The 25,914-nt window shown below is 37.9% G+C and overlaps 2 protein-coding genes across 2 annotated transcripts; both read right to left on the minus strand.

Moving 5' to 3' along the window:
* Positions 1-252: 252 nt before the first annotated feature.
* On the minus strand, positions 253-3,895 carry LOC101301596. The gene has a single exon (XM_004302884.1). The coding sequence runs from the start codon at positions 3,622-3,624 to the stop codon at positions 421-423; it is 3,204 nt and encodes a 1,067-aa protein (XP_004302932.1). The 5' UTR covers positions 3,625-3,895; the 3' UTR covers positions 253-420.
* A 1,116-nt stretch (positions 3,896-5,011) lies between these two features.
* Positions 5,012-21,523, minus strand: LOC101300553 (small subunit processome component 20 homolog). The gene is made up of 31 exons (XM_004305262.1): positions 21,455-21,523; positions 20,716-20,838; positions 20,477-20,634; positions 20,314-20,358; positions 20,132-20,210; positions 19,954-20,027; positions 19,129-19,241; positions 17,987-18,145; positions 17,582-17,785; positions 17,247-17,463; positions 17,074-17,148; positions 16,644-16,987; positions 16,053-16,293; positions 15,720-15,957; positions 15,299-15,638; positions 14,818-14,995; positions 14,597-14,728; positions 14,087-14,348; positions 13,134-13,595; positions 12,443-12,906; positions 12,075-12,211; positions 11,809-11,990; positions 11,328-11,720; positions 11,010-11,135; positions 10,734-10,799; positions 8,912-10,635; positions 8,559-8,838; positions 7,421-7,651; positions 6,375-6,899; positions 6,135-6,267; positions 5,012-5,719 (listed from the first exon to the last, which is right to left on the minus strand). The coding sequence occupies exons 1-31, from the start codon at positions 21,521-21,523 to the stop codon at positions 5,448-5,450; spliced, it is 8,046 nt and encodes a 2,681-aa protein (XP_004305310.1). The 3' UTR covers positions 5,012-5,447.
* Between the last annotated feature and the right edge of the window lie 4,391 nt (positions 21,524-25,914).

Consider the following 25,914-nt stretch of genomic DNA (forward strand, 5'->3'; position numbering starts at 1 on the left):
AATTAAAAAATAAAAAAAAAAAAAAAAAAATTACACGCTGTTAGAAAAATTAGACGGTAGGTATGATATTTATACAAAAGTAGAGTCTAGGTACTACATTGATCATTTTATAAGTTCAAGTACCATATTGTCAGTCACCCAACCCAAAAATATGGACACTATTAGTGATGAATTCTCATTAAAAGATGCAGAGTTTGAAGCCCAACTAAAAAATTTTACCCAAAAAAAAAAAGATTGACAGCAAGAGAACTTGCAAAGTGAAAGATAGTTGAGCTTAAAATCTATGCAGATGTTGCCAAGTTTGTTTCAATCAAAACGCCTCACCACTACACGTGATCATCACATCAACATCTAACGTGTAAATATATGTTTACAAGTCACAACAACTCTATTCTGTATGTAATTTTGAAAGTTTCTGCATCACTCTACATCATCATTCTCCTTGTCGTTCTCTTGTCTAGCATTTTCATTGACACCAGAAACAAGCTCAGCTTCAAATGCCTTGGAACTGGAAGGCAACCTCTCGTACATTCTGGATCCCGAGGGAAGAAGCCTACATTGCCCGAAAGTAAGCATCTTGCTCAGTGTCTCATAATTCCACCTTTGCTGAACATAGACTACAACTGCAAGGAGAATTGCTGTAATAGGTATGGCAATATCCCCAAACTTGGAGTAAAAATCCAAACCTGGGTTGACAAACTCATACTCCTCGGCAAAGTAAGGGTTGAGAGACGGAGCTCTAACATAATCATAAATGTGAGGAAAGAGTCTGACCAGTGTGATCCCAATGAAATAAAGCTTTCTGAGTGGTTTACAATCAATCTGCCACACCAGGTTACCAATCATCTGGGGGAGTAGGAAAAAATCTTGGACAAGTCCCACATACTCCTCTAGTTCCGTTTCCCATTCCCACAGTCCACGAGAGTCTTCCCTGGCAATTTTATAGCTTTTTGTGCGGATTGATCTTTGGCCGGTCCTCATACTATGAACGACTAGAACCATTACATAGCCAATCAGATGTATTGCTGAGGTGGTCATAAGCACCCGTTTATCATTAGGGACACGATGTGGTTCAAGAGGAGTTTGTGCAAGTAACCTGATGCGAGATTTCCACACTTTCTGACAAAGCCTTAAAGTCAGTAACAATGAGGCCATCAGAAGAAGCTTAACCGTGTAATCAAGTATACGAAACCACTGACTGTCATCGAGGCCATACGTTGTTGTTTCATAGGACTCAGTAGCTAACTTCTTGAAGAGTGCTTCAGCGCCTGTGACCAGAGGAATGCTATACCCAATTGCTTGGATACCTAGCATGACTAGAGACATGTAAGGAACAGAATCCACATTATACCTGATGTAAAACAGTTGGCTTAAAATTCCACAAATTGCTAGTGAAAGAGTCAAAACTCGGAGGATTCCCTCAATCCCCCGACGAGAGAGAATGTCTTCCCGCTGCTTCCTGTACATAATTGGAAGAGTTTGGAGCTTGACTGTACTAAAGTAAAGAGGGTCATCTTCAGTCCTTTGGCTGGCTATGGAAATACGGGCTGCTGGATTGACTAACCATCGAGATGTAGTTGGAGGATAAGACACAACCATTTCAACCAAACAATCCAGCCCGGCTTCAAGATCCATGCTCTCATACAAGATCTTCCACGAGGCTCGAACATCCCGGCATCCAACTAGATACATCTTTCCAACATGTGGATCATAGAGGCCTTCCAAATATAGCACAGACAGACTGCTATAGGCTTTCCCAGTGATGGTGAGTTGTGCTGATACATTCAGAAGGAGCTGCTTTTCGGTGTATTCGGACTTTGTGTGGTAAGGAGTCTCCTCTTGTGCAGTGGAACCATTTTGTGGAGACCAATAGCGACCAAACAAGGGACCCACAGAGAGAATCTCCATCTGAACGTCTACTTTTGGAGGTTGAAGCTTCGGAATTGGATCAGGAAATGCAGACACATGAAGGGTAAGATCCTCAGAGAGAACAGAAAGACTGAGTTCAAAAGCTTCCGTGTCTTCCAGTTTGGGGAAACTCAGCAAAGATTTCTTGATCACAGTTCCAACACTGAAGGGCTCGTTTTTTTCCAAGACAACAGCAGCTGAAGAGATTTTTGTGTACTTGTAGTTTGGACTGGAAACTCTGAAATAATTCCACAGTTCTGAAGGCTGCACTAGCTTTTCAAACGAGAGAGGAAAATATGATGAACCAGTATTATTGATGCTAGAGAAACTTCCATAAAGAATGCTTCGTTGCTTTATGGAGAAAGATGTAGGTACATACAAACAGACCCTAGTATTGCATCGGCTGCCTTCTACGTCAACAAGTCCAAGGCAACCAACCATGCAAAGCTGTCCACTGGTAGATTTCCAAATTCCCTCAGCAGCAACAGTCATATTGTTAAGCCCAGATCTCTTTGCTGCAGTATACAGATTCTCCATTGGAGAAACAGCTCTAAATACAGCCGAAACCCTTGCAGAACTGGCATTTCCACCAGAAGCTTTTTGTTCGCACATGATTTCCTGCATATATAGTTTAACACCTTTAAAGCTTCCATCTGACTCCTTAATCTCTTTATCTGTCACAAAAGGCCCCAACTTGCTGCAAAACTCATCGGTGCCATTGCATCTCCAGTTTGGCACAACAGTGAAAGCTTGATCCCGTGCAACTTCTTTAAGGATTTCGCAAATAGTATGACCTTTATAGTTGCTAGTGCCACCATATACCAAGCTATCATCATAAGGGTATGGATCACATGCTCTAGAAACAATCTTTTCTGAACCAAATTCATACATTGCTGACTTCCCCAACTGTGATAAAATGTGAACCTCATCAAAGTACTTCGAGTTTGACTTTGGATTTAAACTTCTCAGTTCCCCTCGGATAGCCCTACTTGTCAAGTTGAAAGTCACCGGAAAGTGAAGAACAAGCAGAATCTGATCATCTTGAGAAAGAGGAGGTTGGTTACTTGAATCAGATGCCTTCAGCCACTCCCATGGATTAGCAGAATCAGGCTCCCGAGACGGCAACATTGTACTCCCCAATAAGCACATCACTCTTTCACCACCATTCTTCTTGGATTCGGTGTAAATCCCTTGGAAGGAAATTGTCATTTGAGAATGGCTACGCCACATTCGGAACTCCGGAGTTCCTTGGTACCCATAATCCATAAAGCTACCATCTATAGTGATACCCATAACCATGAAGCCACTAACACTTAGTGACTTCTTGGATCGATGGGCACGATCAATATCCACGAGCCAAAATGAAGCCAAGTTCAATGGAGTTCGGTTACCCAAATACTCGCTTTGAACTTCTCTATCATCAAATGGCATGATTGGATCCTTACCCACCTCCTGCCTCCAATCCCCATTAACAAAAAAAAGCTGCTTCTTCATGCTATAAATCCTATCATCTTCAGCTTTCAGTTCTGAAGCAGAAGATAGAACAAACTGACATGCTTTATTCACATCATCTATTCTATCATAGATATAAGTGACAGTGGTTTCACTTCTTTCATTTCTGAGATCATCAAATGCTGAAGTAGGGTATGAATATGTGAACCCAATACCCAACAACCCATAAACAATCCAAACAGTAACTAAAGATGCAATCTTCATGATCTTAAAGTCTTAAGCTCTATCACTTTGTTCAAGATTTCTGAGCTCTCCCACTAACTGAAGTACACAGAACTTCAATACCCAAAGTTACTACACATTCAATCCAACCAAAAGAGTCAACTTGAATCTTATAAATTTTCTTGTTTACCAAACATTTGAAGCAAGGAACACTAACCTGAATCTGTCCCCTCTTGCATTGATTTCTGTGAAGATGAACCCGTAGATCTTGGGTTTCAGATCAGAGAGAGAGAAGGTAAGCAGGGACTCAGCTGGATCTTTTGGGTAGGAAATAAGGAAGACAAAGAGTAAAACTCAAGTTGAAATGGTTGTGGTGTTTTATGTTTGCTGCCCACTAGTCTAAGCAAGTGTAAGATTTGTGAGATTTTTTTCTAATTTCGGAGAAATAGAGAATAACGGTCAACTCCTTGAACAATTTTGCCGTCAGATACTACGTTAAATTGAGGACTAGTTCGAGGTTTAGGTTTATCTCATTTTTTAATTTTATATTTATATTTTATAAATTCTTATAATCTTATTTAGTTTATAGAAATTTATGAGTACACAATTTCTGTAAATTTTCAGCCATATTAAAAATCGTTAAGATATTAATAAATGTGATTTATCAATTATAAACTTGAACGGTTCATGTTTGACAGATTTGGTTCGTCTATTAATTTGGTCTAGTTTGTTACTTTAATGATCGTCTTAACGATCACCGATTTGGCTGAAAATTTGTATGACTGATCTACTCATATAGACCTAAAAACTGAACGAATAAGATGTTAAGATGTGATCGAAAAATAAGTCTTTTATACTATAAACCGAAGTCTTCAACTAGTCCTCAACTTAAGGGTCCTCGTTAGAAAAGCTCCAACTACATACATAATATATTTACCATACCAAAAACCCACAAAGTCCCTAATAATGTCCCTGACTAGTTTAGAGTTATACTACAAAATTTGGAAATACACACATTTATGGATATGTGATTACTCTACTTTTAAGTCTTAATCTACATGATCTTAATTAAGTAGAGTAACCACATCTAGTTTAAGTTTTATTAGAAGTGGGTACTCTACTTACGATATTTCTGCAATTATGAACAAGTTCCATTGACGATGTGTGGTTAAAGAAGAGTCCTCACATTATACAAGATGTTCTCTACGAAAATCATAGTGTTTGTTTATCTGTAACTTGAGGATTCAAGAACTAGTATACATGAATCGTCTTTTAATTTTGGAAAACCTTTGAAATTGAACTTAGATTCAAGAATGATCGAGTTTCTTTTGTTGTTTTATTAGATGAGTGAAAATATTAGAGAGGTATAGACAACGAATTGTTTATTCGTAAAAGTAAGGTGAAAGCCTAAATGCCAATTACAAAGGTTGGAATAGAAACTCCCTCACTTAGATTATAAATTAATAAAAACTGTTTACTTCCACCCTCAATATGAATTCAAAAGCTTTCGTTTTTTCCTTCTCTTAACTGTTACATTCATCGGTTTCCACCATCTTTCATCAAATGCATCAGAATATCAGAACTAGGGAACAAGCATCATTGATAATTACTGAAAGCTTATCTTTAGTATTACAGAAGGACCTATGGGTGGTATGATATTGGAAAGAATTACTATACATTGCTATGTCAACTTGGTAGTGCCATCCCTGTCAAAGTCGCCCACAACAACCACCGTCTTCACCGAACTGAGCTGCATTTGCAATTTCTAGCAGAATATGGAAATTAATCCATCCTTCTTGTATTGTGTTAACATGACCAGTAACTCAATATCTGGGCAGCCTTGATGATGTCAATTTGTACCAAAATCACTTTGACTTGGACTGATGTACCCATCTCCCCATTTTCATTGTCATCAGCTTCCTTTTCTTGTTGGCCCGATGCTTCTCTGCAATCCTCAGTTTCCTCTTGGCATTCTGCATAGGATTAACAACAGCCAAGCGCTTTTCATCCTGTTTCCTCTTGTCCCGTTTTGCCTTGAGTTGTTTCCTGATGTCATTGTAAACTTGTGCATAATTCTGGCTGCCTAGTTTACTTCGTAGACGTCCAGAAACTTCTTCTGCTAATTGCTTCATATTTTCTGTAGCAAGTGTAAGCAAAATCAGAAACATATTTGGAAATGTCATAAATAACAGGAACATGAGGCTTCCTTTTCTATACACATCGATCTGGCCTATCAATCAATATACTGTAAACAAAAGATAGCCTAAAGAAATTGACTGTGCAGAAGACCTTAGGAAAAAGAAGTGGGAACTCACTCCCCAATGCAGTTTTGCATAAAAGCCGGTAACATACTATAGAACCCAAAATAATGATTTCTACTGATACAACCATACTAGAATTAGAAAAATCCTACTACATATATGACATTAAACTGTCCAAGCAGCCACTTTCAAGTGCAAGCTATGTACCAAGGCAATGAGAACGAATAACACCTCTTACACTATATTTGGATTAACATCGCAATGGGAAATAGCATGAGACAGAAAACTCACCAGGGATCACAGTCCCAGAAAATCCTTCGCAAACTTTATACAATGGCTGCAACATTTCATAAGCATAAAGCATGCAATCTTCCTGACTCATTTCAGATAAGATCTTTCCGAAACAATCGAAGACAATTTTCATCTGAAAATAAAAAGAATCACAATATTACTAATCTAAATAAAACTGAATTTGAAAATCTTTCACATATTCTTCAAATATGCATAGGCATCCAATCCTTTGATACAAACCTGGATAGCCTCCATTTGAAGGGCAATCTTTCCCATTTTCTTGAGCAAGTTAGAGACGAGCAAGCTTAGAATATTCTTGGGGGGATTTTCATCATTTGCGTCACAAATGCCAGAGGTAAGAGATAAAAACATGGTCTTTCCTTTTCTAGCTTCGAGCAACTCAAAAACTTTAAGAAATCGGTCTTGCTCATGGTGTTCAAGGTTATACCAAAACTGGTGAGAATCTGCACACTCTGTTAGACCCATCAAAGAATGCACACCACACACAGTGAATGCAAGATTTTGTGTAATCAGTTTATTGGCTGCATCATCAACTAGTTGCGACTTCAGTTGGCAGCAGAGATACACAGCTATCATGAAAATTTTATTGGGTTTTATAAGGTAGTAAGTGCCAAATGGATTTCCATTATCTCCTGAGCAAGACTCTTTGACAGAAGCAAAGTAGAAGGCTACAAGACGACTTGAAATGCAACGTAACCACATGTGTGGATGCAGGAGTAACTCACAAATTGCTTCCCATATCTCCTGAATTCATGCAAAATAAGGCACAATTACATGAGAAACAGGCAAAAGAATTCAGATTATTCAATTCATGCAAAATAATATACGACAACAGATATCAATACCATATTCTGAAAATTTTAACATAAGAAAACCTACAGATACTGGAATCAAATAGCAGTTCATCAATTATCATCACCCCTGTAGATAAACTAGAATTTCATTTACTTGTGATCTCAATTAAATCACAGTAAGCTCCATAACCATCTTAATATAATTTGGCATTTTTTTTATCTTGATAGTTCATGTTCTTGATATAAGAGTGATTAATATAGAGAAGAATGCAAAACAAGATTGAGCAGTAATTTGGCATTGTCCTGAGATATAGCGGCAGTTTTAGCGCACAATCATTCTATAATTTGGAGCATCGCCCAATTCAAACTCATGGAATAATCCCCCTCCCATTCTCCCAAAAGGCAAAAATAAATATATAGACCTAACAAAAAACTAAATTTAGCTTCTACATTAGTGATGATGCGGCGTACCTCAAGATCCCTATCAAAACAAAGATCATGAAATCGATTCAGAATTTTTTCCAGCATAACCAATGAATAAAATGCCTCTTTCCAGAAAGGAATGGCAGTTTCATGAGGAGAATCATGAGTGACAGCATCGATGGCGGACTGCAAGATCCTTTTAGTCACTTGTAATACATTGTTGATATGCTTGTGAAATCGTTTCTTCATGACTTCTACTTCAACCAGCAGCCCCAAAACCTGTATGTGCAAGTAGGGTATCAAGGTAAACATCCAAAGCAAAGAAAGTAGGGCATCAAGCGAAACATCCAAAACAAATTCCTTTGAGCCAACTTAAAGCAAATTTATTATACTAGTCACAAGAAAAGGAGATATCAAAAACACAGGGTTGTCTATGGTACCTAGATATATCTCATACCCTCGTTTACAACTATCTGGACAAAAATTACCATTTATTTGAACCAAATTTACAACATTGACAACATATTTACCACATTTGATTTACACATTTACATATAATTGAACCAATTTACTAGATTGACAACAATTTGTTCATAAACTAGTAAAAAAATCATAGGTTGAGTAATTACCTCTGATAGAACTAAATTACATGAGTTATGACTCAATTTACCACATTGACAACAAATTTTAAATTACATAAGTTATGACTCAATTTACCTCATTGACAACAAAATTTGTTGTCATATCGGTAAATAAGGGTATGAGATACATCTAGGTACCTAAGAAAATTCCTCAAAAACACAGATGATTTGCGCGCATGCACAGACACACACCAAAACAAAACAAAAAAAACCTTATTTGCTATTCGAAACAAATTGCTTCATGGCTATATGGCACGGGTGCTCGATTGTTTTCTGTTTGATGAACTACTGGTGTTCAAGAACATTCTTAGCGTAATAGCGTTAACATAAGGATATAGTCTTTCTTATTTAATAAACAAGAAAACAAGGAAAGAAAACAATAACAACAAAAGAAAAAACAATAATAAAAAATAAAAAACAAGAACTTGCTTTCATCAATACAAAGGGTAACTATGATGATGGAGACAAAATGGTAAAAATTGTATCCTTTAAATCAGTTGGCTAAGTAACTTCCAGCTCAGAAAGAGCCAAAAATTAAAATTTACCTGTGCTGCTGCACCCCACAGTTGCTGCTTTTCACCCAAATACCAAGAAAGACTGTACTCAAGAATGGAGAGAAGTGAGCGTGGGCTTACACAGCCAGTGAGACGTTTTATAGCCTCACCAGCCATTAGACGAACTTCATTATCCCGATCATTAGCCAAGCAAACCACCAAATGAACAAAAAACGTCTGTGATTGCTCATCTACAACACTTCGTGGATTTTTAACTATAACTGCATGGAGCATTTCAAGCACAGTTTTTCTTCCACTAGCGTGCTCATACCTGTGAAGAGTTGACACTGATTAGAGAATGAAAGGATACAAAACAAGTTTCCAGATAGATATTAGGCCCTCACCTCAGATTAGACAGCAAAAAATCTAAATGTTGTTGCAACCTCTTTTCTGAAAGAGGATAATCATTTAAGAAGTGAGATAGAATCTGACTACACTTGTGATGAATTGGTTCAACTTGACTTGTTACCATCAATTCTGCAACTCTAGTAACAAGATCATACACCTCTGGAACAACAAGCTTACGCTTAACTATTGCCTTCAGAAGTGAAAGAGCAACAAACGAAGGGTCCCTTTCGATATCAACAAACACCGGAAGCTGAATTAATAGATGAAGATGTTCAGAGGAAAGAGTAATTTTGTTCCCCCGCAAAAGTACAGTTAATAACCTCAGACACGACTCCATTAGGGAACTGCCATTTTTCAACCAACTATGAGCAATATCAAATAGCACTGCTTTTAAATTGTCTGCTTGATCTTCAATAGCAGGTAAATTAAACCTGACCAGTGAAGTTAAGCATCTAAGCGTTGCAGATAAGACATCTTCATACTTGGAAGTCAAGCACATCCCCAACAGTGTGACGAAAGGATCCAACATTGACAGTATTTGTACATCATTTTTTCTCACTTTCATATTCTTTATGCATTTCTGCAATATCCCAAGAGCAAACACAGAAATAAGATATGAACACACTGATTTTGCACCTGCAATACGGCCAGAGGAATTACCTTTCCCAACCACATCCTTTCGACGAAGTCCATCTCCTCCCATAATGAACGAACTCTCACCCTTACCCTTTTCTTCATTTATTCCATCTTCAATCAGGCCATGTACAAATATAAAAAGATCAGTCTGATCAACAGTTGGATTACACTCGATACCAGCTGCTATGTGACTCAGCATACTTTCCAGTTTTGACTTTGTTTTTGGCGTCAGATGTTTCTCAAATTGAGTTATAACTGGTGATATAAGCTTCAAGGCGTGGCTTTTGAATGTTATACTTTGAGCAATCAATTTCAGAGTTTCAAAAGACTTTTGCTTCTTTGTTTCTTTCATTTTGGAAGCAATCTTCTCAACCTCTTTTTCCTCGGCAACATCTCCAAGAATATCATTCTGTGCAATAGATAGCAGATCTTCTAAACAGTAGTCCAGTTTCCCACTGATAGGAGTAGTGAGAAACTTCGATAAGATAAAGTTTAGAGTATACCCCAAGACATGCAACTCGAATCCACGTTTTAAAGTACTTCGCAAAACCTTGACTATAAAATGCAAGTATTCCAACCCAAGCTCTTTCAAACAGTCAGCCAAAGCGCTCCTAGCTTCCTCACGGATGCTTTCTAATCTATTCTTCAAAAAGTTTGAAATGCGATGAATAATGCTAGGAAGCTGCGAGTCCATTACATCTCCAGGTAGCAACTTTAGTACTCTCAATGCAGCAAGACTGATGTTAACACTGACCTTTTCAGAATCGCTGAGTAATTTTTGAATCTTAGGAAGCACAGATTTATGAAGGCATTTTTGTATTTCATTTACAGAACCAGTATCAATGGTCTCTGAAAAGTGGAACTGGTGCAAGATAGAGCAAATTAGTCGCAAAAGAAGTTTCTGTTTCAGAGGATTTTTGTTAATCTCATTGAAGCATCTCATCAGCAACGAGTAAGATGAACTCCACTCCCTGCTTGAAATTGAAGCAAGCACCTCTATGCACATATTTTTTATATGCTCTCCTTTTTCTTCCTCCATCAAGATCGTGAAAAAGAAGGGAACAAACAGTTTCTTTGTGATGCCCTGGAATTGATATCATCAGAATATATTTCAATGACTTTCTAAAATCAGAAGTGAAATAAACAGAAAAAAATTCGGAGAGAAAAGGAGAAAGCAAATACCTCTGGCATATAGCTGTCAGTGACAGCATTCTTAAAGCGTTTCATTGCCCTTGCTCTCCTATGTTTCTGCAGAAGAAAAGGTAATGAGGTGAGATCGAACTCATCGCTCTTATGCAAGACAGACAATTTATCTAAATCGACTAACAATTGATTATTGAAAAGAGTATTACATCTAAAAGTTCCAAATCTATAGTAACTATTTTTTTTTTCTTTAAGGAAACCAACAAGACTGTATAAACATATAGATTCCTAGAAGATAATGACAGAGAACTTCACCTGTATGTGAATAATATTTTTGAAGAAATCTATTTCAAGATTTTCATCCTGTAGAGGTTTCAGTGAACCAAGGTTTGCCACTTCTGGAAGTTTTAACACCATTTCTCTAAGTAAGTCGACCCATTCCTGAAGTCACAGCAGTCAATTAAGAGAAACGCGTATAGCACATATAACTTGGAGGTATAGTAACTATAGCAGGTTTGTCAACAAGTTTTCCAATATCTCTTTGCCTAGAATTTATTAAACATGCATACCCAAGTGCACCTGTGCACGTATTTTCTTTGTGTAAATTTATCATGACAAAAATAAACTTATTACCACTCTAACAGTCGTCCCACTCTTCATAGCATTAGCCATATGCTTCAAGAAAAATTTGCTTGTTATGCGCTGAATGCAACCTTTTGTCCAGCAATGATCCTCAGAGGCTAACATCTTGTCAGGCATTTCGGAGTCATTGTTCACCACTTTGCCAAGTATGAGGGCAGAAAATTGAACAAATGAAATCAATGCATCATAAGCTCTGTGCCTCAAGGTTGATTCGTTAGATGACATGTCATAGACACAGTGAGACAATATGACTAATGCATGATCCTCTCGAATAGTATTGAACATATCAACCGTGATCTTGTCATAAGCATCGAGCACTCTATCATAATCGAGGCTATCTATATCCGTGAGAGAGGTTGCATTCAAGTCCTGGACAAGTTTTGCCTGCATTCCGCCAGTTATCAGAAAATAATGACAAAAGAGGCATAACAAAATGTTGGGAAGAGAAAGAGGAACAATGTTGACAGATTACCACAAATTGAATGGAAGGGTCAGCTCTGGCAAGAGCGTCAAGAAGATCACAGATATAAAACCGCTTATCTAGATCAGTAGAAGTAAGTAATGGAGATACTGCACTCAAAATATTATTCGTAACGTCACTCCCTAGTACTGGAACAATATCACATATGACTTGCACCGCTTCAAATCGAAATTCTGCAAGATGAATACAAAATTTTTAGTACTACATGTGAAAATTGTTCATTAGGTATGAAAAATGAGGTTGACAAGATATTCAACCTGAATCTTGAGCTCCATTTGCTAAAACAGGGAGCAATATATCAACGAATTTCCGGGCAGACAATTCATCATTTATATACTTTGGTAATATTTTGAAAATCCTCACTTCTGTCTCCCCTGGGTGTTTAAGCAATTTCCTGGCACCAAAATAATATGGGTAAGTGATAACAGAAGGAAGGCATTAGATGGAAGTAAGACCACTTAGATCAATTAGGCAGAGCATTATAATCATCAGTACATTTTGCAAATCAAAGAAAAATAATAATAAATAATGATATTTCTTATTTTAAATGAAGCTCAATCCAGCATATCGTGGAAGTGAAGTATCGTGTGTGTACTGCAAACAAACAAGGTAACAGCATTATTACCTCTTGGCTGCAACATTACTTTCAAAGAGACGATGCAAATTATCAACTAGTGCTTCAAGGTACAGACGTATAACTCTTTTCCCGGCATTGTCTTCAACACCCAAGTCATCATCCAGAATCAACAAGTTCTCAACAAAGTTCAGAACACAAGCTACAATAGCTTCAGATGCTGACTTGACGGATAGAATTGAGAGAATATCAGGGACGAGGTTTTGCTCCCTACACAGCAGTGATACCAGTTTTTCGCTTCTAGACATAGCAAGAAAGCAAGAGAAGAGTGAACTAGGCTTCTGGCCACTGAATCCCTCCTGCTTGAAACCATCAATTAAAGGCTTCACCGACCCAAAGAAAAGGTCCCAGAATTCGCAGCTAAAGTCATGATCTTCATACTTATTGAGAACAAAGGACACAATTTTCAAGGAGAGAGATCTGAAATCCTTCAACTGCCCCATAGCCGTAGGTATCTGCAGATAGACCATAGATTTTAAGTAATCAGAATGATATTTAAATCAATCAACAGCTTAAAGTCAGCTTCTATTGGAAGTAACCAAAAATTATAACAATACAGAAAAACCATTGCAGTGCTGTCTAAATGATGGACTTGTCCATGACATTACACATTTGGTAATCTGTTTTTCATAGAATGTCTGTAAGGGTTGACCAATAAATAAGTAAATATATGAAGCATTACCACAACATTATTATCCACTGCACCGTCATATCCAAGTGAACCAAGAGTAGCATCAGAATAATTTTTAAGGGAAGAAGCTCCTTTGCCTTTTGCCACATCAAGACCTATAGTACTGCTTCCTAGTATCCGAACAACACATCCCATTAGAAAATCAAGAAATGGACCAACATGTGATGCATCAAAAACACCAAGAACATCTTCAATCACATGCAGAAAAGCACTTCTTTTCTTCCAAGACAAGGCTGTAATATTGCAAAACGTGAAATACTTCAAGAAATTCAATCTTCGGAATTCTTCCACAGAACCATTTGATGAGCTCCAAAACCAGTTTGCAGCACCTTCACTTCCTATTGAAATAATGTGCAATGGCTTTATCAACATTGCAAAGAAAAGAGGTAGCTCTTCAACATCAAGTTGGGCTATAAAACCGAGTACTGCCTTGCGATGATTTACTCTAGAGTGCTGAAAAATAAAACATTAAATAAATAAAAGAATGTAATGAATGTCATCTGTAGTATGTCATAGAGAAACACATGCACTGCACATCAAGCTGTTAAGATTTTTTGGAAACAATCATAGTAAGGAAATATCAAAAATAACAGTAAAAATGCAACTGGAACACATTATCTGTAGCAGAGCATTAGGACTGTCAAGTCAATAATCAATGGATCAATTAATATAGCATATTTAATGAAGATAAGTGATTTTGGCAGTCCACACGTCAACACATCTTAACACTTGCAGTCCACCTTGTTGAGTGCCCATGAGAAGGTAGACTGCTAAAATCACTCTTGAGATAGCGGGAGTGATTATTTCCCCATTGCACATCATATATTGAGATAGAGATGATGTGTAATGCGGAAACAACCCACTTGCAAGTCTGACCAGGAAACACAACAAAAACATGCACATTAAAGGACCAAAGATTTATTACAAATTCAAATTAAGCATACCTTCTGGGAAGCATGTTTCTTCAATTTCCGGATGTTGGGAATCAGAAGACGGATAACAATGGGCACAAGGTAAGGTCTGTGTTGTTCTTCAATTAGATTAGACTCCCTGGATAAACTCCATCTTGTTAATTCTTCTCTCAAATTATGGAAGCTGACCAGGTTTTTCAACTGCTGACTATACGGGAGCAGGAAATCATCTTTCCAGATTAAGAGGCAATCAAGAACCTTCATCTGTACTTCAGCATCATTTTCATCCAAGAGCCTGTCAAACAAAACGACAAGAAAATCAATCAGCCCGTATTTTTTTAAAAGAGAACAGATATAGTATTAACTGAGCACACAACTATAAAATAATGGATAAATATGGTCACTAATCTATGACAATTCATCCAAAGTCTAAAGAATGGACACGGTCTATGAAAATATGACCGCCAGACTTGATGTCAATAGTAAGTAAATGCTTAATATGAAGCATCATATAAATGAGAAACTTGCACCAACCTATTTTGCAAAACCTCTTTAAGAAATTGATTCTGATATGAGTGCTTAAGGTTGTGCATCAGTTTCAGCAAGTTTAACCATTCTTTAAGGACATGTTTCCACTCTTTACCTTTACAAACATTTGAATTGAAAGACCCCACACTGCAATCACAAAGAAAGAGAAAATTAACCCATGACATATCTACAAGTTCAAAATATCCAAAAGCAACTATATAGTATAGGATGATTACCTTACAAAGTTTTCACAATTATAGCCCAAATATCTCAGAAATAAAGGTAGAATCTGATGACACTTGGATTCAAGGATTGGAGTTTTTTGTAAAGACTGGAGCAAGGAAGATAATACTGTTGCAGTTGGTGTACTATCAGATGTTGGAGTAACAAACAAATTAAAGCGCTCAGCCAGATCTGCAATTCAAAAGCATATTAACATGAACATCCAAAGCAATTAATGTGTCTCATTTCAATAAAAGGGTATTTGCAGTACATGTTACATGTAAAACTTATGGGTAGAAGTCACCTATCACCAATAAACACAACCTACTTCTATCAAAAACATACAACCTTGATGAAGTTATTTTATTATTTACCCAAGACATAGAGGTTCCTCAGATCAATCAAGCAAGAACACTACAAAAAATAACCATGGCTACAGGTAGAAATATGCATTCTGAATAATACAACATAATTTAATATTAAGTAGTTTCCTACCACTTGACTTGTTGGACAGCATAGTATCAACTTGGCCAACTTGAACAATAGATGATTGAAATATTGACTGGCATTGCTCAAAATAGTTGAGAAAAGTTTCCCATACATGTCCTTTACTTTGGCTTATCAGAACTGCAAGGCACTCTGATGCAGGATTCCAAAGATGACTAAACCGGTTATGGAAGATACCAATCATCCCATTTAAAACAAGGGGAAGATAAGCTTCAGATATTCTTCCAGCAGAGAGGCCCATCTGTATTCTAGAAATCAGTAGAGTAACTTTTCTGCTGGTGCAAATTGAAAGAGGAGTTGACTCGATTGAGAGAAGGAGCTGAAGAACCTGATATTTGAAGCAAAATCAGTACAAAATTACCTAAATAGAAGATGTCCTAACAAGAAGAGCGGAAGAAGAGAGGCATACATTTAAGTCTTTGTTATCTACATGAGAAGTAGGAGAAAGTTCAGTGTTCATCTTTTTCAGAACTGGCTCATCGCAGCTTAATGTTTCAAAGTGGCATAATATTCTAAGAGTGGAAGCACGAATCCCTCTGTCTGAGTGGCACAAATTGTCAGCAAACACCTTTAAAGCATCTGTAGCCATATATGCACTAAGTTCTGGATGACAAATTCTAAACTGGGAATCGACATCCATCGCAGACCTAATATTTGCATGAGTTATGTTACATAACCAGTTGTAATTATCAAAAATTATAAAATGCGGCCGAACAATCTATATTTACATGAATATTCTTACCCATACAAAGAGTCCAAAAAATCAGCAACAGCAACCAACACATGGGAACATGATTTGTGTCTTTTTCCAAGAGCTAACAGTCTGCTTGTTTCTGGCTCCAAATTATTGCCACAGGTGAATTTGTAATAGGAACTTAAGGAAGTACCAATTAGGCTTTGCCAAGTGTGTTTAGGAAAACCCGCAATATTCCCTGCACGAGTAGCAAGTGAACTAACTGTGAAGGGCAAGGTCCGATGCATATCTGAAAAAAAGAATTACTTTGTATAATTCAATAGCATATCTGATTCAGCTAGGCATACAGTTTTATGTATCTTTGGAACTACTCCGGACATAATAGAGTATTGACAGACAACTATCCAAGACATAATAAAGTATTGACAGACAACTATCCAAGCATTCTAAGAAACCACCTGAACCATATACTGAGGAATTATGAATCTTAAATACCATTTTTTTAGCAGCACCACTCGAGTACACAGTTTCAATAGCAATAAAATATTGCCTATTCGTCTTGAAGCAACATAGGGAACAAGGAAAAAACTCAACAATCCTGCAATGACTATAGGTTGATCACAAAATGAGGTAGCTTACCATCTTCAATCCTCAGGAGCTGATCGATTGCATCTATCAGATCAAATAACAAGGATAGACCTTCTTGGGAATCTACCATTAGTGGAAAGCAGTTAAGGATTCCCCACAGCAGGGCCAAATCAGCTTCATGAATTGAAGTGGATGATAAATCCCCATTCTCGACACCCTTTAAAACCCCAACCCAATTACTGACTGTGCCACTCAGAAAACCTTGGATCCTTGACAGTTCAGGTGCTCCATCTTGTAACGTAAAGTTGTGCACTCCCCTTTGCAGTCTTTCACAGAACGTGAGTAACAGAAATATAACATCTTCTTTGGAGGTTTCTATTAAAACATTCATGGCCCTGAAATTTTATAAGAAATAAGTCAAAAGAAATATAATTAAACACCGCAAAAACATTCCAGAAATTACTAAAATGTTCATCCTTACCTTAAAATGCTAATTCGGAAGGTATTTACTATATAAATATCCTTTTGTAGCAGCTGTTGAATAAACCCCAATAAGCTGTAACAAAAAGTCTCAGGTGTGTCAAATGATCAACCAGAAGAAGGGAAATTTAAAAGGCCACTCCAAAAGCTGAAATACTATACTGAAGGTAGTACCTCGACTTCGATAAATCAAATACAGGAGCCCATTGCAACGAACAGCCAGTGATCATAGAAAAATTACTACAAGTGTGCAGTCCGCTAAGTATGCAGAGCATTAACTGAAAAATCTTATCAACAACTTCAGATAAATGTTCCTCTCCCATCTGAACGCTAGAGGCTATAATATATGTCCGCACAAGCAACCCCACAATTTCAAGCATTGGCTTGTAATCTGTCAAATGGTAAACTTGGTCACACACAAGGCGAATGCAGAGAAAAATTTACTAAAGCAACTGAATGCTATATAGCAAAATAAAGGAATCAGCAAAATAAGACATGCTATCACTCACCAGAAACCGTTTTGCCATTCTTCACCTGAACAGTAGAGACAAGCAGTGACAACAGGTGGCTTAAACGTGGTACACTTTCATTGGTCATACAGCCCTTTATTTCCTGATATAAGCATTCGAACATCAAGTTCAACTCCTTGGAGTCCAAATCCTCACACAATCTCTGTAAGGCAGAAATTAAGACTTCAATAACAGTGGCAGAACCTGCATGGTAGAGAGAGAGAGAGATAGAGAGAGACTCAGAGGCAATTAAAACGCATCAAAATGCCAAAAACTATTACTTAATGAATTAAGATCAAAGCCTTAAGTTGTCATTTATCATATTGACGTACTCAACATTGGAGAATCTAAATGCAAAATCTAAAATAAAATGCCAGATTACATTAAACAAGCATATGAACGTACCAATTAATGAGTTGTCCATCAATAAAAGTAACACTTGCTTGGCTCTAGAATGGAATCTTGTTGAGGTTCCTGTCATGGCATGATATAGTAAAGCACCGACTCCATATTTTCTGTAAGGTGTTGATTCCTCTACAACATCAAGCATCAGCTTTCTGACACCTGTAGAAATATAATGATGATGAAAAAAATACTGTCAAAAAAAGAACATTAACATAAAACCAGTAAATAAGAAGACATGTGACCAACAGTTTCCATATTGAAGGTATTTCTTTATACTGTACAGCCAGGGAATGAACTAATATCAGCTTTTCAAGTGGTGTTGTGGTATAGAAGACAACTAAACATCATTATCCAGTCCTTGTATTGATGACAGGGAAGGCAGGAACCCACGTTGTAGTATTCAATTACACCTAAGAGCTTGCCTAGGTTACAATCTACACATGATTATGGCCCCAGTTTGTTTTGATCCCCGGGGTGGCAGAAGTCTAGAGAATAAATTAGGCATGAGATGAGCAGTTGGACAAAAAAAAAAACACTCACACATTTCTAAATGGTCCTTCCTGCATTGAAGTACGTTTGCTTAAAGTGGCCTCATATGTGTGTGTGTCTCAAGGCTCCACCTCACATGCGGAAAGACAAAGTTCCTCCCATGACTAAGAATCAAAGTGAGAATGCAAATCATATCTTGCAGAAGGCTTTTATAGGGAGGCCGGAGGACTTTGGAATCTTCAGCAAAGATTGCTGCTGTAATTGCTCAAAACCGTTATGGTTTTGGGGAGGGGAAGAACTAAAGTGTTGTTGGGGATGCGTCACCCTTGCAGTTTTCTGGTAGTTGATGATGGAAAGAAATAGAAGAATTATTGAAGTCTATGAAAGGGTTAAGGATTGTGAATCTTAGGGGAGAGTAAGACTTTGGGTGGTTCTTTAAAGATTAGAGTTTCTCCTGTATCTAAAGGGATTATCAAGTAGCAACGGAACAATACTTTTTGTTTCTCTTTTGGGAGTTTCATGAGGGACCCTTGGATTTGTTTCTATTGAGTTTTTGCTGCATATCTGTTATGTGGACTCCTTATCCACTGTGTCTGTATTCATCACCTTTTCAATAAAAAAATTTGAACAAAACTCATATATCAATCTTGTACCTTTATCAAGCTGCCCAAAAGGTGCAGTTCTTGTTCTCAGCAAGAATCCCATAGCCTGTGCCATAAGTTCTTGGACATATTCCTTTGGATAATATCTCAACTTTGCAGTAACCCTACAACAATTTATCAGAGATAGATAATTATGTAAGTATGGAAACTGCACATGATCTCTAATATAAAATTAAAGGCGAACATCCCAGATGCTGTTTCCAACAATGATAGTAATAATGATGATCATTGGTTGTCAAGTGTATATAACACCAAGATTTTCAGGAATTCAAGACAACTATTTCTAGCTACCTCTGATCGTTGTTCTGAACTTCCAAACTCCTTGGTACAGGAAAAAAATTTGATACAGATGCACCATGTGTAGCAAATAAGCGAAACCAGAGTACTCTAACTAACAAGAGTAGGAAGATGGCAATATGCCTAGTAAACATTGATAATCTTTGACAAAGGCGCCATTCATATTTTCCGGCAACTTGGCTCTTGTGGGATGTGACTATTACATTTATCATGTGCCGATTATAAAAAACAAATCTTAGGTCCATGCCTATATGTAGGGAGGGGGGTAGCATTTGAACACAAGAAACTTCTGTGATGAAAACATTACATATTCAGAAGGTAAACTAACTAAGTTGGCCCCAAGGGAACTGAATATCAGGGTTTGTCAGAAATCCAATGATATGCACTTGTTTAGACTGATTAGGCCTGATCAGCATTTATTTTATTATATCTGCCATCTCGCATGGATATATTTCCATCACACAAAACCTGGGTGTATTCACAAACGGAAAACACTAACAATGTGATACCGGTACTTACTCTAGCATATCTACAAGCCTGTGCACAAGATATTTCTGCAAGTCCCTCATAATGCATGACCAGGATGTAAATATCTGCATAAAAACACCACAGGCTGTGAGTTCATGTAAGACTAAGCAACCTGTAAGACCTAATAAACAGAAAGCACAGTCAGCAAAGCAATAACATATAACTAAACCTGCTCGACGATTTCAGGCTCCCTATCAGCACCACTTTGTAAGAGAGACACTAGAGAGTCAACAATCCTCGGCAAGAAGCTGGCATAAGCACGACATACAGAGTAACCATAAGTACTAAGTTCCTATGTAAAAATAGACATACACCACTATGAAAAACAATCGAAAGGATGGGCAAACTCACGGGATAAAGTCCTCCAGGAGATCCCGGGACAGAGCTGCAATCAACCTGCTCAAAGCATGGATTAAACAACTACTATGTTCCACTCTTGAAAACTTAAAAATACCGGAAAAAAAAATAGACATAACCCCGAAAAGCATAGGCAGTTGCAGATAAGCTTACACACCTCAGAATTGGCTCAACCGATAACCTTGCACTGATTTGCAATCTGGAAACCAACTCTGAAAAAATGGTTTCTTTGTGCAACAAAATCAAAGGCAATGTTTGGACCAACGGCGTCATCTGCTCGTGGAACGAGATGAAATCCTCCGCCGTATTCAATTCCTACATCAATAATCCAAATGAAGAGAAAGAAATACAAATCCAGAAAACAATTCCAAACCAAAATCAGGGGCAAATTCATACCCTCCATTCCACAAGGCAGTCTTTGAAAAACGTGGAGCCAGGGGAAGGCTCATCCTTTACTTTATCGAGGCTTCGGAAGACATCGATTTCAACTTCTTCTAGTCTCTGAGAGATGCTCTTGAACTGCACACAAACAGACATAGATAATTCAGATAGATATTCAAGAATCTGTGTATCATCACCGCCAAAATAAAAGACATTGATATCATTAACACAATACATAATAAGACTCGTTTTCAGTAACAGAAACTAAAATTTCAACTTGCGGAAGCCTAGAACCAATATAAGATAACTCTTTTAGTAAGAAAGGTTTCACACCTTTGCAATTGCAATTCTAAAACTGTGGATACCGAACCAAAATAAGGTGTTCAAGTGTTGGAGTCAAAAATACTGAACCAAAGTTTGGCACTACAAGTAGTCTTAAGTTTTAGCCACCAAAATAAAACTAAATCAAAGCGAATTGAGCAAAGCTCAACAACAAGTCTAGAAAATTTTCTAGGTCAAGTTTAAATTCAACTAAAAATACAAAATTTTCGATTGAATTCTTGCTCAAATCCAAACAGCGTGATACAAATCGATACAAACCAGAAGCTAGAAGAACTCATCTAAATTCTGAACAGGTTGCAGAAATCTGAAATACCAATTCAATTCAGACAACTCGGAATTTTCAACTAAATTCAAGAGCGGAGAAATGAAATATTCTAAGAGGTTGAATAGAGCGAGAGGCGGAGGAGCTTACGACGAAGCGGCGGCGTCCGGCGGAGTTGTTGAGGGACTTGACGGCCTGAGCTTGCGAGGACGTCGCCATTGCTCAAAGTGAGAACAAAGGGTTTTGGGCGCGCCCTTCTTTAAGCCGCTGCTAAAGAAGATAGCCAGGACCGACTTTTCGATTAGGGGTTTAACGACCCGCGGACCTGGGTATTCGGCTATGGGCCGGATCGGGTCACCGAGTTCGGGTTCTTGAGTCTCGTTAATTTTTTTAATTAGATGGGTCTGTTGTAAAAATGGTTAACCACAATTAGTTTTGGGTTGTAATATTTACTTATTGTGTAGATAGCTTGTGAGTACCAAGCAAGCTTACAAAGCTTGTGAGTATCTAGCAAGCTAACTTGGGTGTGATCACCAAGTTACTTGAACTTGTTTATTTGGATATCTTCAACATTTGGACGAGTGGTTGATGCTCCGTTTGCGTTTTAGGGCTTACCGGGTCATCAGCGCGCGCTCGAGGTTGAGCGGTCAGCGGCGTTGTGAGCTTGCTCGGCTGAACGCTAGAGTTCATCCAAGCTTGGTGGAGGGCGTTTCACTGGCGGATCGATGTGGAGTCTGACGACTTTCTCTGCTAGGAGAGAGAGAACGCAGACTAGGAGTTGGCGGCTTTAACGCTAGGACTCCTTTCTTTCTTTTTTTTAAGATAACTGCTCATGGACTTGGGTGAAAGTCTGGCACTGGTGGGCTAGCGGCCTTTTAATGCTTCTGCCGCTTGTTTCCCCGAATGAGAAGGTTTGGTTGCTCCAAGCGGCATACACATGCATATATTCAAACAAGTAAGTTACCGCCACAAGCTAAAAATTAGAAAACAATTAAGCATTGGCAGTGATTAAACTACCCAAAGTCTCTCTTTTTTATTGTAACTACCGCCAAAGTTAGGTGGTGATTAAAGTGATTAAGCTTGGCATAAGTTGCCGTTAGAAATTTAAGAAAATGTTTAGAGGACTTAGCTTATGGTTATTGACGGAGCCTTTTGTGTCGGCTTCCCACAAACGACGCCAATGTTTGTACGGTAGATTAACGGGTTAATCACATGTACTTATATGTGTGGTGATAGTCAGATTAACATAATGTAAGAGAGATAGAGATAAGGAAACACAAGGTTTATAGTGGTTCATCTCCCTCTCTTAGGGTAGACTACATCCACTTAACATGTATTAGAGGTTGGGAGCCTAAGTGACCCTCATAGTATTACAAGTGGTTGTCATTGTGTGTTGAGTAAGTGGGAAGGAGTCTCATTTATAAGGAAATGAGGCTCATTCCTTTACATGTTTTCCAATGTGGGACTAAGAGTTTAATTTATTCTAGTCTCTAAAGTGTTGTATGAAGGCATGTTGGTGAGGCGGAGAATGTGACTTCCGGGTAAGCTTTTGGTGGCCTCCAGATGCCGTTGCATATCTTGTATGTCAGGCTTCAGGATGTATGTCGCGGTCGGGTCTCATTATGGCTCGTGGGATCCACAACAAGGGTGTTACTTATGTTGGGTAGCATAGTATACTAGCCATGCCAATGGTGGTACCAACAAAGGGATCTTCTTAGTAAAAAGTGCTTACTTAGTGGCAAGGGACAACATTGTGCTTGCTATTTTGTCTGCATCTAGCTCTTCCTCTTCCTCTTCCTCCTCAGATGTTGTTATTCCTTTCTGGAAGAAATTTTGAAAGAGTAAGGTTCCGGGTAAAGTGAAGTTGTGCTTGTGGAAAGTTTGATGTGACTACCTTCCTACGAGAGCAAATCTGGTTAAGAAGCATGTTGATATTCCAGCTATTTGTCCTCTATTTGAAGTAGATGAGGAGACTATATGGTCAAACAGCTATGCAACTCACCTATCACTTAACTAATATGGTCAGTTATTCTTCTTCCTTATCTCTTAAAGAGTGATTGTATTGTTCTTCTGAAAAGCCGACAAATGACAACTTTGGTCGTCTTTTGGTTAAATGTTGGCTTCTCTGGAAAGCAAGAAATGACAAGGTTTGGAAAAATAAAACGTGCCATTCCTAAAATTTAATGCTTACTACCCAAGTTTGGTATGCTAAGTACCTCTAAGCCAATGTTTCTCCTCCGATAGCTCCTCGGCCAAGGTATGGATGGAAGAAACCCAATAGTGGCTGCTTTAGTGTTTGTGTGGATGGTGCCTTAGACGAGACTTTTCATGTTGGTGGTGGTGTTGGTATTGTGGTTAGAGATGAGTGTGGTCAGTTTATCTGTGGGAAGGCTTTGTCTTTTGATTAGGTTTCCTCCCCCGCTCATATTGAAGCTTCATATGGTAAAGTTGTCTACAACCTTGTCACACCCCAAACCCGGTGTCGGTGGTTTCCAAGCACCTGACGCCGAACCTGAGGCGTGAGCGGGAAAAGTAAATGAAAATAAAACAATTTCAAATACCTTTCTCGAAATAAAAGAAAATAAAACTTTTACAATAACAAAAACAATTACAAAGACAAAACAGGCAGGCCTTACGATCTATCTCACTTCTAATCTTCCGTAACTCTTTTCTACTCTTGCACACGTCTCCTAAACTTCACGGTTAGATTTCTCAAAATACGTTCCTTGTACGTACCTGAACAAAAGGCTACAGGGGTGAGCTTACGCTCAGTAGGGCCAAACCCCTTAAGTTATACTTAACTAAGTCGCAAGAACAAGTTATCAAGCAATGTCAAACTACTTTACAAATAAAACGACAATTCGATGCATGTATGCTAATGAATGTCATCCTCAATTACTAGCTATCAGTCCATACATCAAAGACAGGTGAGCCTACACGTCCCATACCGTGTATTTTACCAACCGGGGATGACTCAAATGTCTCGAATATATGATCTAACAATCAGTAATATCTCACCACCAGTACCTCTTTTGTTAGTCATCTTCTTATACTCATGGTCTCCCGATCTGCAACCCGATAAAGATCATTTTATCGATGTCCGTCATCGAAAGGGCATACATTCCCTGAATTTGTGCACATGTGGGCTAATCATAGATCCCGAGGAGAACCCATGAGGAAACTCAACTACACAAAATGTATCTATTCTATCAATCTCTTTCTCATCTCCACAATCACCAATCTCACTAATCTCACAATTCCTCACAATGCGTTATGCATGTCAATTGAATATCAACACGCGTAATATAACAATATCAAACACATGCTTTTACGGAAAGCAATAACATCAATCATATATTTCAACAATTACACATGCTTTTAAGAAAAACAATAACAACCAAGAGTTAATCACTCAATGGCGAACAAAACAACGATTTCAATTATAATCTAATTATCAATTTAAGAAAGGTTCCCCAAGAAAGACCCTACCTGGAATCCAAGCGTTAGTTCCGACGCTAATTAAAATTAGTAACTCTGTGACACGCATTCTGAAATCTTTATCCTTCTGCTCCTGGAATCTCGCATCTCACATTCGATCCTCGTACCAAATCCTTATTTTGAGAATGTCGGAGTATCCCAACTATATATGCACCAATATAAACTCTAGATTTACTCTGAACACCCAAATTACCATCCTCCGATTCCATTGACCTTCATAGTCAAGTTCTAGAATTATGGACACCCAAAAACAAGTGACCAATTCTTCCATTCCGTCCTTCAAATTGCTATGGACACCTACAGTTTGTTTCCATCCATCCTCGTACCATTATTCTGAAAACAATGCTCCATCATACCATTGCTTCCACTTTTCCGGATGCACATACTTTATTTGCCATAACATATACCATCTAGCTCCATTGCTTGCCACAATCCATATTAAGACAAACTATGAAACTTAATCTTCACAGTATTAATATTCGCACTTCAACTTCCATTAACACAAAAGCCCAGAACCTACAATTATATATGCTTTGGCTCCTAACATCGTAATCGACCATACTACCTAATTCTTCAGCAAGACTTAACCATCTAATTACCCAATTCTTCCAGCTTCTTGGACGTAAGTATATACACAACTAACATCTTTTCTGCAGCTTAAGGGAAGTAGACTACTCAAGAATTTAACATTTCATTTCTTTTATGTCGAAATTGAATAAAGAATTCAGAAAATCGAATAAAAAAAGAAGAATGAATCAATGAACTGGTGCTTGATCTTCTTTGGCAACTTGAGTAAGGAGTAGGCCCTTTGTGGGGTTTTTATAGAATTTTTTCGAATTTTAAAGTAGGAACCCCTCTCTTTATCTTTATTTGGTGTAACTACTGGAGCCGGATGAGAGGAAACTTTCATGTCCGATTTTGAAAGGGGGAGATCCTATCCAAATTTTTCTTTTGCTTAGGCCCATCGCTAAAAACCCACTTTCTTACGATTACGAGGTTCATTCGAATACGAAATCCAATCTTGGAAATACAGTATCCCATTTTTTTTACTACTCCAGGCTTCGATACATTTATGTCAGAACTTAAACAGACAATACCAAAACTTCCACTGC

Source organism: Fragaria vesca, linkage group LG6, assembly GCF_000184155.1.
Source record: "Fragaria vesca subsp. vesca linkage group LG6, FraVesHawaii_1.0, whole genome shotgun sequence".
Lineage (NCBI taxonomy): Eukaryota > Viridiplantae > Streptophyta > Magnoliopsida > Rosales > Rosaceae > Fragaria > Fragaria vesca.

Bases quoted from the DNA above. Each gene is read 5' to 3' on its own strand.
- LOC101301596 (XM_004302884.1), bottom strand. From the start codon at position 3,624: ATGAAGATTGCATCTTTAGTTACTGTTTGGATTGTTTATGGGTTGTTG.
- LOC101300553 (XM_004305262.1), bottom strand. From the start codon at position 21,523: ATGGCGACGTCCTCGCAAGCTCAGGCCGTCAAGTCCCTCAACAACTCC. The intron at 12,907-13,133 runs GTAATGCTTCAT...GTCTATCTGCAG, and splicing joins CAGTGGATAATAATGTTGTG to ATACCTACGGCTATGGGGCA. The intron at 11,136-11,327 runs GTAATAAGTTTA...CTGTGACTTCAG, and splicing joins GTGGGACGACTGTTAGAGTG to GAATGGGTCGACTTACTTAG.